We start from the raw sequence: 15,723 nt of genomic DNA on the forward strand, positions 1-15,723 counted from the left end.
CGCTCCGCTGCACCTCCGCAGAAAAAGGAAGGGACATGGGGGGGTGGAAGGAAAGAAAGGGGGGGGGGGGGGGGGAGAGAGAAAGAGAGAGCGAAGGGGGGGACACTAATAAAGCCAGGGATGGGGGGTGGAAAAATCCCAAAGCCGGGAGAGTTAAAGAAAACAAAGACGATCGCCCCGCGCCCCAGCTCCCGCCGGCTGCCGGAGCCGCCCCGGTTCGGGGACCGCCGGGGGGGCGACCGCTGCCAGCGACCCGCCTCCCATTGGCTCCGCCGCCTGCTCATTTGCATAGCGCCGTCTATGAAAGGCTGTGCGGAGGCGCGGAGGGGCGCAGACAGTGGCGGAGGGTGTGGGCAGCAGCTCCGCGAGGACCGCGCAGCCACGCTCCGGAACACCGCAGCACTCCGGAGCGCACCGTCGGGCTGAGTCCCGCTCAAGTGCCATGAACGCCCTGCAGCTGCTGGCTGCCGCCTGCCTGCTGGCCTCGTCCCGCTGCAAGACGGTGAGGTACCGCACCGACGAGGAAGGAGCGCCAGGCACAGTGATCGGTACACTGGCCGACGAGATGCCGGTGAAGGCGCCGGGGGAGATGAGCTTCCGCCTGATGCGGCAGTTCAGCAACAGCTCTCTGGTGCGGGTGCGAGAGGAGGACGGGCAGCTGAGTATCGGTGATGCAGGACTGGACAGGGAACGGCTATGCGGGCAGGCCCCCCAGTGCGTCCTGGCCTTCGACGTGGTGAGCTGCTGGAGGGAGCGCTACCGCCTGGTGCACGTGGAGCTGGAGGTGCGTGACATCAACGACAATGCCCCACGCTTCCCCCGTGCCCAGATGACACTGGAGGTGTCAGAGAGTGCTGCACCCGGCACCCGCCTTCCACTAGAGGTGGCTGTGGATGAAGATGTGGGCTCTAACTCCATCCAGAGCTTCCAGGTCTCCCTCAATAGCCACTTTGGTGTGGAGGCACAGACACGGGCAGATGGGGCACGCTGTGCTGACCTGGTGCTGCTCCAGGAGCTGGACCGTGAGCGCCAGCCTTCCTACACACTGGAGCTGGTGGCCAAGGATGGAGGCAGTCCGGCACGCTCAGGCACAGCCACCGTGCATGTCCGTGTCCTCGACGCCAATGACAACAGCCCCGCCTTCGCCCAGAGCTCAATCACAGTGGAGCTGCCTGAGGATGCTCCACCTGGCTCCCTGCTGCTTGACTTGGATGCTGCTGATCCTGATGAGGGTCCCAATGGTGAAGTGGTCTACACTTTTGGCAGCCAGGTGCCCCCTGAGGCCCGGCGGCTCTTCCGGCTTGACCCACGCTCAGGCCGGCTCACACTGGAGGCAGCTGTGGACTACGAGCGAACCCGCACCTATGAGCTGGACGTGCGTGCCCAGGACCGTGGTGCCAGCCCACGCACCGCTACCTGCACTGTCATTGTGCGCCTCACTGATGTCAATGACAACGCACCGCGTATCAGCATCAGTGCCCTCCGTGGAGCCGCCAGTGCTGCTGGCGTGGCCTACGTGAGCGAGGCAGCAGCCAGCGAGAGCTTTGTGGCCCTTGTCAGCGCCTCAGACCGTGACTCAGGTGCCAACGGGCAGGTGCGCTGCAGCCTCCGCGGCCATGACCACTTTGCCCTGCAGCGTGCCTATGAGGACAGCTACATGATTGTCACTACAGCAGCACTGGACCGTGAGCGCATCCCTGAGTATAACCTCACCGTGGTGGCTGAGGACCTAGGCTCACCACCCTTCAAGACTGTCCGCCAGTATACGGTGCGGGTGAGCGATGAGAATGACAATGCACCACTCTTTGCAAAACCCCTCTATGAGGTGGCTGTGCCAGAGAACAATCCCCCAGGTGCCTACATCACCACTGTAATAGCTCGCGACCCTGATCTTGGCCACAATGGTAAGGTCACCTATCGACTTCTGGAGACACAGGTCATGGGGGCTCCCATCTCCACCTATGTCTCAGTGGACCCTGCCACCGGGGCCATCTATGCCCTCAGGACGTTCAACTATGAGATCCTCAAGCAGCTGGACCTGAGGATCCAGGCCACTGATGGTGGCTCCCCACAGCTCTCCAGCAGCACCCTTGTCAAAGTGAGGATGGTGGACCAGAATGACAACCCTCCTGTCATCATTCACCCAGTGCTCACCAATGGGACAGTGGAAATTGGCGTGTCCAGTAAGACCTCCCGTGACTCCCTTGTGGCCCAGATCAAAGCTCGAGATGCAGATGATGGAGCCAATGCTGAGCTCACCTTTGCCTTCCTGGGAGAGCCCCAGCAGGACATTTTCACCATCAACCCAAGTACTGGGGACATTGTGCTGAAGGGTGACCTCTCTGAAGAGCTGGGACAACTGTTCAAGGTCATCCTCACTGTAACAGACAATGGCAGACCCCCACTTGCCACAACTGCCACAGTCAACTTCTTGGTGACTGCCACTGCTCCTTCCAGTATCCAGGAGATAGCCAAGCCCAGCTCCTGGGAAGGAAAGGCTTTGCAGTGGGACATCCCTCTGATTGTGATCATTGTCCTGGCAGGCAGCTGCACCCTGCTTCTTGTGGCTATAATCACCATTGCCACCACCTGCAACAGGCGCAAGAAAGGAAATGAGATAAAAAACAGCACTTCCTTGAAGGACCAGATAGACATCTCCCACCTGGAGAAGGGCTGCCAGGAGGAGGGCAGCCAGAGAGGGAATGTGTTTGAGGTACGAACCTTTCCCAGCAAAACCTCTTTTACCAGCCCAGACCCTTCTCCAGCTGCTGAAGAGATCTCCACTGCTGAGAGCAGCAGCGACAGTGCTTGCCTCTACGAGGGTCAGAAGAAGCTCAGAGGACCAAATGGGGAGGTAAGATTCTGCCGTGGGGAAGGGGCTCAGCAGGTGGGAGGGGGCTTGGAGGATGTGAATTGCAGAGTTGCAGTTCTGATGTTGATTTACCCCTCACTACTTCACTCTCTCACGTCTCTTTTGATCTCCCCCGCCACCCCAGCAGGGTTTTGCTGCTGCTCCAAGTTATGGCAAGGAGCCTGCTCCTGCCGTGGCTATTTGGAAGGGGCACTCATTCAACACCATCTCTGGCCGAGAGGCAGAGAAGTTCAGTGGCAAGGACAGCGGGAAAGGTGACAGCGATTTTAATGACAGCGACTCGGATATCAGCGGAGATGCCTTAAAGAAAGATCTCATCACGCACATGCAGAACGGTAAGGGTTCGGCTCACCCCCAGCTGCCCACTTTAGTGACAGCCGGATGGGGAGGCGATCAGAGGGCACGGTGATGAGGCAGGGTAGTTAGAAGGGGAAACTTGATGCTGTGTGGCTCTAACTGCCCATGTTTTTGCAGCAGGCTGCTAGACACTGGCTCCTCTCCACACTGAGCACAGAGTACAAATAAACAGATCTTGAAAGTGCTGCCGGATTAGGGTTTTTTCCTTCCCAAAAAAGCTTCCCTTCAGGTTAGGAGTGTGAGGAGTATCCCTAGTGAAATGCCATAACCTTCCCAAGCATGTTTTTTGTTGTTGTTGTTGTTGTGCTGTAGAGCATCACCTCCTGAGTTCTGCTGTCAGTACATTGAATCACCCTGTGACTGATAACTCTGAGGATTATGAATGATGTGGATTTAATCCTGCAGTAATCACAGGTTTCTCCTTTCTCTCTCTCTCTCTCTAACTCTTCAGGTCTCTGGGCATGCACAGCTGAGTGCAAGATATTGGGCCACTCAGACCGCTGCTGGAGCCCCTCCTGTGGCCGAGCCAACCCTCACCCCTCTCCCCATCCTTCAGCACCCCTTTCCACCTTCTGCAAGAGCACATCCTTGCCCAGGGATCCGCTTCGCAGGGACAATTTTTATCAAGCGCAACTGCCCAAAACCGTAGGGCTTCAGAGCGTCTATGAGAAAGTGCTGCACAGGGACTTTGACCGGACAATCACGCTTCTCTCCCCACCACGCCCTGCAAGGCTCCCTGACCTTCAGGAGATTGGGGTGCCTCTCTATCCAGCCCCCTCAACTAGATACCTGGGCCCCCAGACTGACACAGCTGAGAAAGTGTAGCCCAGCACACTCCCCACCCAAGTACACGCATCCCTGTGCGCACACGACTAGGTCACTCCCGAGAGCCTTTAAGTTATTGACCAGATCCCGTGTTGTACCTGTAAATATGCAAGAGGTGCCTTAAAAACGAAGTTGTTGGGAAGGATTTCCAATCACATCAGTACTGTTTGATATTTGCAAACAAAAAACCCTTGTTTGTAGTTAATGTAATTTTTATGAAATGTGCAGTATTTAATTTTTCTTCTCATGTTTTCTACATAGAGATTGGGAGTTTTGTTGGGTTTGTTGTTTTGGGTTTGGGGTTTTTTTTGTTCACTCATGGCCTGCCACTTGTTTTATTATTCTTTTTGGTAGTGTTTTTAACCTGTATATTGTGTAATGTAATGTTTGTACATAATGAGAATTGGTTATATTTTTATATAATAAAATCTTTAAAAAAAAAAAAAGGGAATTCTTGCCAAAGGAACTGTCTGAAAGACACAATAATAATAATAATATTCTGAATATGTAGAACCTTGTAAAGGAAATTCTCCTTCCACGGTGTAATAATAACCTAAGCAGCCCAGTGTACTGAAAAGTTTGCCTTGCCAGATGTGACCTGTATTTCTTGAGTCTGTGGTCAGCTTAAAGTTAAATGTTATTTAATTGCCTTTGGTTCCTGTAATCTGTGTCACTGATAAACACTAATAAAGGTTTTGTGATGTGTTGGAGGGATCTGTTAATGGATTTCATGCTTCAGAGTGTAGAGGTCTTTACAGGTCAACAGAATTGTTTTGTGCACAGAAATGCAGTGGGGAGGAGCATGAATGAGGCTGCTCTTAGTCTTGCCCATCCATAATCTCTAGCAGTACCTCACTGGAACTTTAGCTCTGGAGATTTTAATGATTGGGTGCAGGGTGGGAGAGAGGACTGTGTGATGGAGCTGTCCTTTGCTTTTCATTACCTGATCCAAGCACTTCCAGTCTGATCCTTCACTGCAGTGAAGCAGCGTAGTTTTAGTGAAGCAATGAAGCTACGTCCATCAAGAGAAATGTTCATGCTGTGCAAGTATGTTTGCATCAGCAGCCACTTGAGCACTTTGCTCTCTGGCTGAGACGTTGCATCAAGCTGCATAGGTATGAGCTGACACGTTTATCTCTTGTTAAAGCAGCCTTACTAAAGGGCTTGCATTTATGTGCATATATTTATGTATCAATAGAAGGATTAGGTTCGCATTTGTGCACAAAACAGAAAGAATAGATGTTGGCTATGCTGAGATTGTCTGTTACACATATTTTGTCTCCATCCAGAAAAGACAATCCTGACAAAAAAAATCACAAAGGGTTTTGAAATTCCCTCTCCTCAAAGTTTCAAGCTAGAAGCAGACCTCAAATCCTGCCTGCAATCAGGCACAGAATAGCTTTTCATGAAACAAACTGAAGCAGGAGTGTTTCTTCCTGTGTTCAGAAAAAGAAATGCTTATACCAGAGATAACACTTCTATTGCAGTCCTAATATTAAATAACTTTTCCTAAAGAAAGAGCTGCTCAGACTGGATGATGGTATTTAGTGCCATGGTCTAGTCGATTGGACAGGGCTGGGTGATAATAGGTTGGACTGGATGATCTTGGAGGTCTCTTCCAACCTGGTTGATTCTATGATTTCATATTTCATACAAATCAATAATCCAGAAATTTTTACATGGCACAAAGCTTTTGGTTTTCATTGTGAATTCTTCAATATATGTCTAAGTAGTATGGTACATATATATGTAGAAGATTAATCACAAAGAAAATCTAAAGCCTTTTAAGATATACACATGGCCCCTTTAGACTTCATGTCTTAAAATGTAAATAGAAAAACAGATCCTACTTGCATGTCCTCAACAAACACAATTTCTCTTTCTGCCCCAGCTTTCAGCTTTCTCAAGCCCAAGTAACAGTAGTAGCAGAGCCTGACCAAGTTTTTATGCACACAAAGTCCGAGTTTTAACAGAGGCTTCATAAAAACCACTGTATGAAGATTTGTGACAACCAGAGAGCTTCAGAAACTGTACTTTAAGGTAATTGAAATCAGGCTGATGCAAGACTCAACTGGAAAGCAACATCTGTGATACAGGGTTTTATGGTCAAGAAAATAGGTATTTCATCTAAACCTGGCAGTAAAAATCATGATGCATCTAATGAACTACGGAGATTGTCTTGGTTAGATTTAGAGCAGAAGTTGAGGCTGAAGCAGGGGCGGGGGGGTGTGGTACTGAGAAGGAAGGCTGGGAGCCTCCCTGCCGGCTAATCATCAGTGATGCAGAGCAGCAAGCCTGCATGTGAAGTAATTAGTCACAACACTGAACATGGGGAGGGACAAGTTCCCCATCAGAAAAGCAAAGCAATCTGATAATCTGGTTCTACCTCATCTAGTTCAAAAGCCTGAGTTTATGTACTGCAACACCTCCACAGCAGATCCCTAGGCTCCCCTGGGGGGAGAGTGGTAAGAGATAACCGCAGACAAAGGGTGCATCATCATGTCGAGTTGAAGTGCCAGATTCTAGGAGGGGGTTGATGGTCCTCACTACCTAGTCAGGAGTTCAGGCCATGCCAAAATGATGCAGTTTTGAAATGGGGGCAGGAGGGTGTTGAGGGGAAGGAGGGGAGCAGTAAATAAAATCACCTGCTCAGAGTCACAAAGCAGCTTTCAGCAGCAGGCAGTCTTTCTGGGATCAGGGGTCTGTCTGTTGTAGGGTTCTACGTGCTGCACATAAAATGTGAGATTCATCCAGTCAGCATTTACACCTGAGCCAGCCACTTTGCAGGAACTCTCTGATTGGTGGAAAGATGTGAACTCCTGAGAGCTTCTCATCTTGGCTTGGAAACAGGCAACAGGGACAGCCCGGGTACATCACTGAAGCTCTTGATCTCTTCTTTGCCTCTAAGGGCAAGGGGCAGCAACCCAGACTCCTTTAGCTGTTAGATGCATAAAATTAGGTGAAGCAAGTCCCCAGGCTCCATCAGATAAAAGCACACACCATCCAAAGTGCAGACGAGCTGAGAGGGGAGCCTGTGGCTTAGCTCCTGGGCAGGGCCCTTTGAATCAAATGTTTACTCCATCGATGCTATTTCACTGTGTATGTCCTAGTTTTCTTCTTTTGGTTTTTGATTAACATTACTGAGAGTTTGCTAACATGCCTCAGAATTTAATGCAGAGTTATCAATAAAATTATATTTATTCACCAAGCATGATATATCATCAGTGGTGGATGAGACTGTGTGGCCACACAACCTTTCCATCACAGAGAACTGCCTTTTCCCTGCCTTTCTCCAATTCAGAAGCAGAGGTGAGGAGGGGGTGTAGAGGTGCAAGATTGGAGACAGTACTCTTTCACTGAGCCAGCATTAATTCCATTACCCAAACTGGCTACAACACTTGGAAATCACAAAAGCCCTAACATCAAGCTTGAGTCTGCTCTTGCAGAAGTCTCTGTCAGTCACCTACAATGGAGCAAAGCACCCTCAGCTCCCTTCACGGTAAATGGAGAGAAATCGGATCTTTTTAGGGCACAAATCAACTCCTCCTGAACCAGCTCTGGAGTATTACACTTAGAAATTCCCCATCACCCCATGAACCTTCAAAAACTGCCAGATAGTTTGCTGTTAGCAATTGCCATGAAACCATCTGACCTGAACATACTGACAAGGTGGCAAAATGAGAGAACTGTAACCCAAATAGGTTAGATGAAGATACCTAGTAGGAGATCAGCAGCCTCATAGGTGGGCACCAGTGTCCCATTTTTTGGGCAGCAAGGGAGAGGACCTAAACAGCCCAAACATGGAAATAGGTGATTCCCATAGATTATTTCAGGTGTACCTTCACACCCATTAAGACGTAGCTGCAATACCCAGAACACAAGCAGGGACCCTACAGCAGCACAACCACAAGATGCCTTGTCTCCTGAATGCTCTAGCGATGTTCTGGCATTGTGGGCTTACAGTTGCCATCCTGGAGACAATATAGGGCAAGCATCCAAATCTGGTTTAATTGTCAGTAACTTAAAGTATTTTTTCCAAAGTCAAGTCTGTTTGCCTGTGATGGTAATTACTCAGTGAACTCTCTGTGTCTATACAGCTCATGAGCTTTTCCATCTGATTTTCACCCCCTGTCCTGTTGAGGAGGGGGAGTAAAAGTGAGCAACTAAATGGAGATCTGGCTGCTGACCAAGGTCAACGCACCACACACATCAAGGAAACAAGATCCTGGAGATGTCTTCTGTGGAACGTTAGCCAAAAAATAGTTATTTTCCCTCTGACCTGCTCTTCTCTCCTGTGTTTTTTCAATGCCTTCAAGTGTGTTTTATGTTTAATGATTTGTGATGGAGTCAGACACCACTGTGAGGTGCCTAATTCTGGTTTCTCCAGATCATGCTCTAGATGCAAAGGATTTCTAGTAGAACGAGGTGGCAGCATTCATGTGGATATGGCTGTGACCTTTGGGATGAAGGCTTTATCCTGTAGTTGTGACATAAGATAGATATGCTCAGAAAATGCTGCCTGGACCAGTCCATGAAGACAGAGAGACACTAGGGTGGGTTTCAGCTGAAGATTCAGACAGATATGTTTTTTTGTGGCCAGTGTGTAGGGGTCTACATGGATCACAGGCATTTACACTCCTATGGCAGATGGAGGCTGGTCACGGAGGTCTAAAAGCCCTTCTGTCTCATCTCTAAAGCAGGCAATTCCATTTACTAAGGAAAATAACTTTCTAGTCTCCTGTAACTGTGTTGACTACCTCCTCATTGTATATGACAGTAGACTAAGCCTTACACATGTGGATATAGCAAGCTTCATTTTCTAGTGACTCCTTTCCCACCAGCATCCGTGAAAATAATCTGCCCATGGCCAAATGTACAAAAGTACCAACCAAACCAGATTTCTGCAGTTTTAACTCTATCAGGGCCAGGCAAATGTAAGTGCTGTCAGGGAGAGGACAAAGAAGGAGGCAGCTCTCAGGACCTGCAAAGAATGCAAGGCTGTGCTTTTGGGCAGCATCCAACAAGTAGATCAGCCTATTGGTAACATAAAACTTCTGGAGGCTTTGAGGCAATTTCAAGGTTGGCCAAGGAGGAACATAATGTCTTTCAAATAATTTGAAGTCTTGGCATTGCTGGTGATAATCCCCACTCACTCTTTAAATGTCACCTAAGCCCAAATTTAGTCTGAAGAAGGTGGACTAGTGACTGGGGAGAAGTAAGTGTTGTAAGAAAAAGTAGGTGTTGATTCCCACCATATGTGCCAAGGTATTCAAGCCTACCTTTAGGAGGATGCTTTGGAGAAGTTTTTTGGAGTTGGGTTTCTGCCTCCTTAAGCAGCGATAAGGATCCCTTCACTTCCCCTTCCTTCCTAATGGGCACACAAAGATGGTTTCACACTCCTGGCCAAGATAACCACAGTAGTGGCATTTCTACCACCCTCAGGACTTTTGGGGCATGCTGCCCATCCAATGTTAATCATATTGAGAGAGTTCACAGGGAGCTAGGGATCCAGACACAGGCAGGGAGGAATGCAGGGATCAGGATGGAGTCTGGCTTTGGTGGGTCCCCCCTGTACTGTGGTGCCTGAGGAGTGTGTTAAAATCCTGAGAGCTGAATTGAAAAGGGCCACCAAGTTGAGCAAAGCAGTGTCATAGCCTGGATATGAGAATCAGTCAGACTCCTTCAATAGGCAGTTATCAATGATTTCTAAGTGGACATTAGCATCCTCAGGGTCACAGGCATGAGCACCCTTCTTAGCCTGCAACAGACAAACCCCACCTGCCTGTCAGCTTCTGCTATGGTGGACAGCCAGCTGCTGTGGCCTGCCTATGGTTTTCCAGCAAGGATGACCTACCAACCCTGCAGATAAGGTAAAGAAGCAACTCTATGCAGTGTTAGGGTCGAACGACATTTGAAAGTGCAGGTATTTTTGTGGTACCTCCATTCTTCAGTCTTGAAGATGGATTTCTGTTCAAAGCCCAGTTGTGCTTCTTTGCTTGAACCTACATTGGGTGAATGTCCCAGAGGGTGAAGCTGCCTCGTACCCTTCTCCCCTCTCCTACTTCACTGGATACAATGTCCAGTTTCCAGCTACCTCCACCCATAAAACAGTTGACTCGCAGTTTATAGGTGTCAAGTCTCAGCAATCAGGTTTTATGGTCACACTTGCCCTCTGGGTTATCTGAATGCCATGGGATTTGGGCATTTCTGTCCTATCATGAGCACACAGATGGCTCCTAGTTCCCATCATGGCAAAACCACCTCTAGGCTTTTTTTCTGGAACAGAAGTGAACACGTAGTGAGAACAGCATTTATGTTGACCACAGACAGATGAGCACCAACAACTTTGCAGCTTCCTAGCAGCTTGGGATGGCTGGCCCAGCACTGCACACAAGAAATTACATCTGTCCCTCCATGTTTCTGCCAGGCAACCCCTGTTCAACTTCTCAGCACAGCTCATGGAACTCTTCACCTACCTGCCTGCTAGCTGTAGCCTTCTGCCAGGGTGATGAGTCCTGGGCTGGCTGCTCTGCAAACAGTCGTTGTAAATCCAACCATGTTCTCCATCCCCTCAGGATGTGGCAGCTCACTAAAGAACTGCAGACAAGACCTCCCTTTCCCCACAGGCTCATGATCTGTGTAGAAATACTCCTTGAAAAGCAAAATGTCTCAGGGAAAACTTGAATTAGCTTCTGAAAGAAGAGGGGAGTTTGGCAGAAGGTCAGCAGAGGCCACGATGATGGACAACTCTGCAAAACTCACACAGGGACAGAGCAAGAAGAAAGTGCAAAGCTTTATCCATTCACCTGGAAAACTCTTCTCCCTCTCACTCACAGTGAAAGGAAAATAAGCAAAGCAGGAAAATGTGGGATGTGGGGGAACGTGTGACAGGAGAGAGTGACCCACATGGTATGGCATTAAGCTGTCTAGAGGCTGCAAACATGCAGTAGTTTTGGAGGACAATCCTCAGTAAAATAACAAAATGTATTATATACAGAGGATCCTCATCTTAATTCATTCTCTCTTCTCATTCAAAACATGTCCACTAGATTTGGAAGTAATTCAAAAATCTTAACCTTTCAAAAATCCTACAGCAGACACCAAGAGCAGGTTCAGTGGACAGCTAGCTACAGAATAGTATGAAGAGACACACAGATCAAGACCTTCAAATTGCTTTTTACTTATAAAGTTGCTGCCACTTGAATCTCCACATATGAAACAACATGCATTTGGCATACAGACCCTGAGAGAGAGCATCCCATCCCTAATTCTTTGCTGCAGCTCCTGGAAAATAATTCATGAGGGTTTCTTCCCTCCCAAGGATTTAATTTCACCACTGTACCAAAGATGGTCCCCCTCTGTCCCTTAGAGGCTGAGCCACTTCAGAAATGGGATTCAGCCAGGACTGGCAGCCAGCCTGCAATGACCTTTGCCTGTTTGAGTAATGCATGATAACGAGAGATCTGAAATGCTTCCAAACACACAGCTTGGCAGGATGGTAATTGAAACAGAGTAACACTACCTCCACTGTTTGCAGGGCCATAGCTCAGAGCACTTTATGAACGCCCAGGAGGTAAAGGAACATGTTTAAGGCCATACAACACATCTGTGAGAGAGCTGGGAGTACATCCAAGTGCTTTTTGTTTATGTAGCAGCATACAACCTGGCATATGCAATGAATCCAGGACAAGACCAGATGGATGCACCAGAGACCAGTGGCATGAGAAGACAGAAGAAATTGTTTCCAATCACTCTGCTTGGGAAGGCTTTAGAGAGCATCTGGCCTCCATCCACTCTCACCCACACCAGCAGCAAAACATCACTGTCCAAAACACCTGTGTGAAGGTCCCTACAGTTCCTCACTCCCTTGTCAGACCGTAACAAAAAGGTTCAGACTGTTGCTTTCAAATTCATGTCTCCTTTGGGCTCTAGGGTGGCAGGAGTTCTGCTCTCTTTTACCACCCTATCGTGACCTGGGTTTTCTTGGCAGTTACTTGTTTTTATTTATTTAACTGAGTAAACTGATTATCTATATAACAACTTTAATCAATTATCTGTGGCAAAGAACTTCTCTGCAACTTAATTAGCAAAGTTCTTTCCTGACCTAGCAATATCTGATTGCATCATAGAAGAGCTTAACTTTGAAATGGCAACACAGTTCATTAAAAATAACTAATAGCTGCAGGGTTTAAAGATGTAAATGTTAATTTTCTTAATGAGAAAAAAAAAGGCCATGCAGACTCTACCTGTCTATATTCATTATACTGTGTCCACATGGGATGACTCACATTTGCAAAACTCAGGTTTAATTAACATGCTTATTTTTACAATGATATTCCTCATTATAATAAATTAAATGTTTAAACAGTCAGTGCAAACATTTTGATCCGAGACAAAAATGCTTGCACAGTGCTAGTTTAAGCATTTAATTTATTATAATCCTTTCCATAACAAATGCCTTAGAAGTTGATTTTTTCGCTGTGAAAGGCTATTAGTATTATTTCCTCTGGTAATGTTTAATCCAAGACAATCAAAAATGTAAGGCGTGAACAAAATTGGACTGGAAGCAATGATGATAAATGAGATAGTGAAGGAATCTGCCTCCACCAGTGGCTGTGCCGGAGCCTGCAGCTGGTGCGGGCTCTGCAGCGGAGCTGCGCTGCCATGAGGAGCTCACACACGAATTCATCCAAGCGCATCGGCGCACTCGGAGCTCCTTTGGTTCCTGGCAGCCTTTACGCCACCCCAGCCACTGCTCTCCGGCGGGCCCTGGGCGGGGGTCTTTCCGAAGGGCTCCTTCCAGCTGCGGTTCACTTTCGTTTAAAGCCGCCTGTCCCAGCTGGGGAAAGGGCCGGTTGCGGTTCCTGAGAGGGGGTCAGAGCCCCGGGTAAGTCGGGCTGCCGGAGTGACCTCTGCGCCCCATGCGGGGGCAACCCGCTCCGGCCTGGGCCGCCGCTAGATGGGGATGCGAGTCTGGCAGTGCCGGCAGCGACCAAAGAGGGATCCCAAACCGGGGCTGGGTGAGGTACAGTGGGATTTGAGTGAATGAAACGCTGACGAGTGGATGAAGAGCTGGATATGAGCCGGCAATGTGCCCTCGCAGCTCAGAAAGCTAACCATACCCTGGGCTGCAGGTCAAAGGGAGATGATTCTCCTCCGCTGCACTCCAGTGAGACTGCACCTGGAGCACCGTGCCCAGCTTTGGCATCCTCAGCACTTGAAGAACATAAACCTGTTTGAATAGGTTCAGAGCAAGGCCAGAAAAAGTATCAGAGGGCTGGAATACCTCTCCTGTGAAGAAAGGCTGAGAAGGTTGAGGGGTTTTCAGCCTGGAAAATGCTCCAAACAGGCTATATTGCAGCCTTTTGGTACTGAAAAGGGGCCTATAAGAAAGACAAGGACAGTCTTCATAGCAGGACCTGTTGTGATAGGACAAAGCATAATGGTTTTAAACTTCAAGAGGGGAGATTTAGCCTGCCTATAAGGAAGACAGTTTCTGTGATGAGAGTGGTGGAACACTGGAACATGTTGCCCAGAGAGGTTGTTGAAGCACCATCCCTGGAAATAATCAAGGTCTCTGACAGGACTCTGAGCACCGTGATCTAGTTGAAGATGTTCCTGCTCACTGCAGAGAGGTTGGACTAGAGGACATTTAAAGGTCCCTTCCAATCCAAAGCATTCTATGATTCTACGGCTGAGAAATATCAGAAATAAATGGAAGCTGCAGATTCAGGGGACTCCAGCATCCTCCACTGTGAAAGCAGAGCAGAAGTGGGTCATGTAAGATGGATTTCTTTGGTTAACATATGTCCACATTTTCATCAGGTTTCCAACATGGACATTGGTGAGGGACAGGAGACTCCACCATGAAATCAGCAAATGCTTTATATCAGTTACAACAAGTTTCAGCTGCAGATTTCAAAAAAACCCAAAAAGCTTCTGGCCTGGCTCCTATGTGGCTGAGGTCCTGGGGTAAGCCATGGCAAGAAGGATGTCTTAGCATGGAAAGGCCACATTGCTCTCCAAAGGGATTCCCACTAAGTGGGCTCAGAACTGGGACACGGAGGCCCTGTGAGAGGCTGACAGAAGGGCATAACAAGGCAGGCCAAGGGCTCCCTGAGGACATGAGAAGAGCAGGAAGGGATGCTCACGCTGGCTGGGAGCCAGTTTCCACCTAATTTTCCCTGGGTTTATGCCCCTAGGAGACATCTCTTACACCTCCTCAGGGAAAATTTCCTCCTCTGAGCTACAGCAGTGCCTGCTGAAAGAAATGAGCCAGGAGGCAAATTCTTGTCAAAATAGTCTAAGAGGAAAAGTCTTGCAAGGGGTGAAGCCAAGACAGGATTGTGCAGCCAGATGAGAAAAGCCCATGTGTTAGAAAACAGACACAGCCCCCACACCCAAGCAGCTAGAAAAATGCAAGACAAAGAAGGACTTGGGTTGGGGAATTATACACAGGAACCCACTGTGGGTCCCAGAGTAAAGCCACCAGCATCCCCTGCCACGACCTCATCCTTGCATCCAGGAAAGCTCCCACCCTGGGTTGGAGATCTGGAACCCATATCAAATAACCACAGCTGTACAGGATATTTCAATGATACTAGAAAGTTAGTCTGCAGGTTGCTCCAGTTTACTACATAGTGCAGAAGTATATCATTTGAATGAAAAATAAAGCCCTTTAGGGGCTCTCATTATGCTGTGAAGAGCATTAGCAAAACACAAGTTGTCAATCACATTCACCAATTGACAAGCTAGAAACCATCCAATGGCCCAGACCTTGCTAAATCAGCGAAGGAAACAAGAAATCTCTCCTGGCTTTACCTCAAATGGGTGACCATGGCAGTGATTTTTCAAAAGAAACAGGCATTAAAGCGTTCATGGACAAATTACTAAGTCTCCCTAAACCACTGAATTAAATCCAGGGGTCGCTCATGGTCTTGACAGACATCCTGCCAGAAGGTACCCATTTATTTTGCATTGCTTGCTTCTTGGCAAACTGCTGCATTCACAAAACCTCAGCAGATTAATAAACTGATCTCACTGCTTAACTAATGACCAAAAGCCAAAAAGTGATTTGAGTAGTATTACGATGGTCATTACAAAAATACCCACTGACTTCAGAAAATTGAGGGCACAACATTTTTACCTCAGAGGGCAGCTTTATGTAGGCCACAAAGTGCCTTGGGTATTTCTTGGAGTCCTCAAGTTTATTCATGTATTATTTCCTTGGATATTCAGTATATTTTTCCAGCAGGCAGGAAACTGGGGCTTCTGTGTACGAGTTTCATCTGCTCAGCATGTGAAAAAATATATAGATCCCCTTAGCACATTCTGCTACAGTAGAAGCAAAGTGTAAAAGAAAAAATTCCAAATATGTAGATTTAAAAATAAAAACAGAGAAGTCCTTCCTCCTTAAAAGAGATTTGAAGGGGGGGAAAAAAGAATTAAAAAAAAAAAAGGGCTACAGATAGGTCTAGACTTTAATTGTGGAACTGCCTAAGAAGAATTGTTGGCCTGAGGTCATTTTAATCAGGTTGCATGTCAGCTTGCAAAATCTCCAAATTAGCTTACAGCTCGGGGAGAGAAAGATGTTTTTCTTTCCTGAAGAATGCAAACAGATTGTTGTGACATGTTCTCAGTCATCATGACAGATCAGATCCCTGCTTTGC

The 15,723-nt window shown here is 47.9% G+C and overlaps 1 protein-coding gene across 2 annotated transcripts; it reads left to right on the forward strand.

Moving 5' to 3' along the window:
- The first annotated feature begins 346 nt into the window (after positions 1-346).
- PCDH8 (protocadherin 8) lies at positions 347-4,764 on the forward strand. 2 transcript variants are annotated; one of them, XM_064174444.1, is made up of 3 exons: positions 347-2,854; positions 2,997-3,207; positions 3,681-4,764. In XM_064174444.1, exons 1-3 carry the CDS (start codon positions 443-445, stop codon positions 4,052-4,054), a joined length of 2,997 nt encoding a protein of 998 aa, XP_064030514.1. In that variant the 5' UTR covers positions 347-442; the 3' UTR covers positions 4,055-4,764. The 2 variants fall into 2 exon arrangements, with proteins under 2 accessions (XP_064030514.1, XP_064030523.1); XM_064174453.1 differs by having other exon boundaries at positions 3,000-3,207.
- Positions 4,765-15,723: the final 10,959 nt, after the last annotated feature.

Source organism: Pogoniulus pusillus, chromosome 3, assembly GCF_015220805.1.
Source record: "Pogoniulus pusillus isolate bPogPus1 chromosome 3, bPogPus1.pri, whole genome shotgun sequence".
NCBI classification, from domain to species: Eukaryota; Metazoa; Chordata; class Aves; order Piciformes; family Lybiidae; genus Pogoniulus; species Pogoniulus pusillus.

Excerpts from the sequence above, each read along its gene's own strand:
- PCDH8 (XM_064174444.1), top strand. The coding sequence starts at position 443 with ATGAACGCCCTGCAGCTGCTGGCTGCCGCCTGCCTGCTGGCCTCGTCC. Across the intron at positions 2,855-2,996 it reads TCAGAGGACCAAATGGGGAG|CAGGGTTTTGCTGCTGCTCC; the intron begins GTAAGATTCTGC and ends CCGCCACCCCAG. Across the intron at positions 3,208-3,680 it reads CATCACGCACATGCAGAACG|GTCTCTGGGCATGCACAGCT; the intron begins GTAAGGGTTCGG and ends CTAACTCTTCAG.